The sequence below is a fragment of the Vollenhovia emeryi genome, unplaced genomic scaffold (genome assembly GCF_000949405.1).
Source record: "Vollenhovia emeryi isolate VEMERY1.0 unplaced genomic scaffold, V.emery_V1.0 DF939505.1, whole genome shotgun sequence".
In the NCBI taxonomy this organism is placed as follows: Eukaryota; Metazoa; Arthropoda; class Insecta; order Hymenoptera; family Formicidae; genus Vollenhovia; species Vollenhovia emeryi.
In genome coordinates this window covers 12,721-16,032 of record NW_011966861.1, presented here as the reverse complement: position 1 = coordinate 16,032, position 3,312 = coordinate 12,721, and the positions used below count along the sequence as shown (strand labels likewise).

The window sequence follows — 3,312 nt, the reverse complement described above, 5'->3', positions numbered from 1 at the left end:
GACTTGAAATTTGCACCAGACATTCTCGAAACATTAAACTTTATGAATATGTAAAAATAAAAAAATCGATTTTTTGACCCTCCTAGGTGTATATGCCTCCTTAACGGACAACGGCACGGAGTTTATTAATCGGGAGCTCGGGGCCCTCGCGGCCCAATACGGTATTAGCCACTCGACGATTTCGCCGTACCACCCGCAGGCGAATCCGGTCGAGCGAGTGAACCGCGTGCTTAAGACGATGATCACCGCGTTTCTGGAGCGGGACCACCGAGAGTGGGACCTCCACCTAGCCGAGTTCCGCTTCGCGTATAACTCCGCGTACCATACGTCCCACCGAACGACACCCGCCTTTTTAAATTTCGGGAGGGAGGCGGACCCGGTGCACCTGACCGACCCCGCGGAGGCGGTGGCGACCGCGGTCGAGTTGTCGGACCCGCGTCAGTGGGGCCAACGCATGGAGTGCATGCGCACGCTGCGAGCATGGGTAGTGGAAAACTTAGAGGCCGCGCGGGAGGCCCAAGCCCGCCAGTACAACAAGGGGAGAAGGGACCGGCAGTACGAGATCGGCGCACCCGTGTTGAAGCGGCAGCATGTTTTGTCCGCGGCTCAGCATGTCTCCGCGAAACTGGCGACCAAATTCCACGGCCCATACACCATCGCGAAGATCTTGTCGCCGGTCGTGTACGAGCTGGCGGATCCGGCGGGGACTCTCGCGGGCAAGGTGCATGTCAAGGACCTCAAACCCTACAACGAGCCCTTTGGTCCTAGGCGCCGAGCGAGGAGCGAGTGCCGCGGCGAGGTACCCACGCCACCGAGGGATACCGGGGAGGCGTATCGGCGCGATGGAGGACCGTGCCACCTTTAACCGGCGATGGGGCCCCCTGTACCGGTGGATCCTCCAAGAATACCCCGGATTCTGGGAGACCCTCCGCGCCGAAATGTTCCGCCAGCTGAGGGGGCCCGAGGGGCTCGGCCGCGTAACCGTCACCGACTGGCCGGAGGCGCAGGAGGCCGGGACCCAGACGGAACCGGGCCCCCGCCAGAGCCGGGGCACCCAGGCTGACTGGCCGGGGGGCCGCGCCGAGGACGTCGCGATGCAGACCGAGTCGGGGGAGGTGCGCCGGACCACGCGGTATAGGGACGCGGACACCCAGACGGAAGGGGGACCCGCGGACCGCGAAGAGTTCCGGCCGGAGGAGGCCGCCAGCCAACCGCCGTCCCCGCCGCGAGCCGCTGGCGAGGGTCAACGGGAGAGGAAGCGAAGCCCGCCACCGCAGCTGCCGAAGGAGGCCCCGCCACCCATCGCCCGGGAAAGTACCGACCGGTGGGGGCAGCTGGAGCGTTGTTGCAACTGCGGTTCCGCCACGCACTTCGCGCACTGCCCCAGCCCCCGCATCCGGAAGTTCTGCTACCGGTGCGGCCGGGATGGGGAGGACGTCCGGCAGTGCCCAGCCTGTCGCCCGGGATGGGTCCCCGTACATCCCGGGGAAGGGTCACCCGGGACCGAAGCCGCGTCGCCGCCGAGGACCGCCACCGGGGGGCAAGAAAAAGACCCGCTAGAGGGGTGGTTTGATTTGTTTTTTTGTGTGTTCTTTTTCGCCTAGTCGTATTTTTTTGTTTTGCTTTTGCCGTTATTTTCTTGTGTTGCCGTTCTTTTTTTTCTCTTTGTTGCGCTCTCGCGAAGTCGTTGGTGCCGGGGGAGGGAACGCCGCCGGAGCGGTCCACCTTTTTTTTGTTTTTGTCCCTCCCGTCCGAACCCCGTTTATTATAGTTTAGTATAGTTAAATAACGCGGAATACGTCGCGACGGGGAGGCCCGTCGCCGACTCACGCCAGAGAGTTTTTTGTTCGTCTTTCTCATCCCGCGCGTGGCTACGCCGCCCCAGAGGCCGCGTCTTATGACGACCGCACTAGCGGCAAATAAACAGTAGAAATTAAGTTGACCGCGTATCCGAGTCGTGTCTGTTTCCTTTTTTTGGTCCCTTCCTTTCTGTTCCCGTTCCCTTTTTTTCTTTTCGGCCGAGATAAGGGGTCTTTCCCAGGCGCCCGAGTGCCCTGGGATAATTGCCTTCTTCGCTTCGTTCGGGGCCTCGCGGTTGCGCGCGCGATGCCGCGGGGGTTGTCGTGAGACGCCGCGAGATGCGACACCCCGGGAGGATCCCGCGAGGGGGATGGCCGGGCCGAGCGCGGTCGACTCGGAGGCAGGCGGCTTGCCGAGGGCTATCTTCGCCGGTGCGGCTCCTCTTGGCGTGGGGGTGTTGTGACGTGGCGGATTAGCTGCCGCGTGTCAGCTCCCCGCTGCCGTCCCGGGGCGCGGTGTCGGTCCGCCCGGGAAAAGAAGATCCGCGCGAGGCCGTAGGGAAACCTCCCGGGGTCGCAACCACACCTTTTTTTTACTCGCCAGCTTACCCCGAGAACTTGTTTTTTTATTTTTGTATCGCGCCCATCGGGCGTCACCGAGCCGACCTGACCAGCAAGGGGACCAACGGACGGCGTGACCGAGAGGCGAGAGGAGAGATGGAGACGAGGGGCGAGAGCGCGAGGACACCAGCGAGCGGCGGCCGCGGGGAAGCCGAGGGGCCGGACGAAGCGCGAGGCGAGAGGCGCCGACGGACGGTGACCGCCGAGGGGTCGAGCCGCCCTGGAGTCTGGGGCCCGAGTACGCGGAGTCGCACCTGAGGGGCGAGAGACGAGGCGCCAACCGGACCGTGAACCGAGGGGCGAGCACGGGCGGAGGTCCCCGGAAGGTCCGGAGGATCGGCGGAGCCGAAGGACCAACGCGCCGGAGAGCAGGCCCAGGATCGACCGCCCCGGCCCTGCGAGCCGCGCGGGGCGAATTTCGCACCCGGAAGCGCGCGGACAACGATAGCGCCCCTGCGGGCCCGGCGACACGCCGGGCGAGCGGCCCACTGATTGGCGGATCCGCGGCGCCGCTATCTCGCGCAGCCCCTTTTCGCGATCGTAACGAGCGATCGGGTGATCGACCCGCTCGCGCAGGATCTCCCGCTTTCGTTCGCGGATCCTCGCCCGGTTAACTTCGCGTCGGAGAGCGCGTGCCGAGTCGCCGAGCTGAGTGCCGAGCACGCGCCGAGCCCGTGGCGAAAGACGGAGGAGACGAGTGCTGACCGGGACCGCGCCGTGGGACTCAGGGATCGTACCGGTAAAGTGGCCCTCGAGGGAAAAATACTCTTGTAAAAGCCGCGTGCTTCCGAGGGGGTTAGCTCGCGCTCTGGCATCGCGCCGCGTTCGTTTTAGTGTTTCGGGTCGTGGGCTTCCGCTCCAAGGGGGATTCGGAGCCGGCCATTTCGTGTCG

The 3,312-nt window shown here is 64.6% G+C and overlaps 1 protein-coding gene across 1 annotated transcript; it reads right to left on the bottom strand.

Annotated features, from left to right (window-relative positions):
- Nucleotides 1-18: 18 nt before the first annotated feature.
- Nucleotides 19-764, bottom strand: LOC105557365 (splicing factor, proline- and glutamine-rich-like). Its single transcript, XM_012004583.1, has one exon. The coding sequence runs from the start codon at nt 648-650 to the stop codon at nt 243-245; it is 408 nt and encodes a 135-aa protein (XP_011859973.1). The 5' UTR covers nt 651-764; the 3' UTR covers nt 19-242.
- Between the last annotated feature and the right edge of the window lie 2,548 nt (nt 765-3,312).

What these genes read in the sequence shown, in the direction of transcription:
- LOC105557365 (XM_012004583.1), bottom strand. Translation starts at nt 650, where the DNA reads ATGGGCCGTGGAATTTGGTCGCCAGTTTCGCGGAGACATGCTGAGCCG.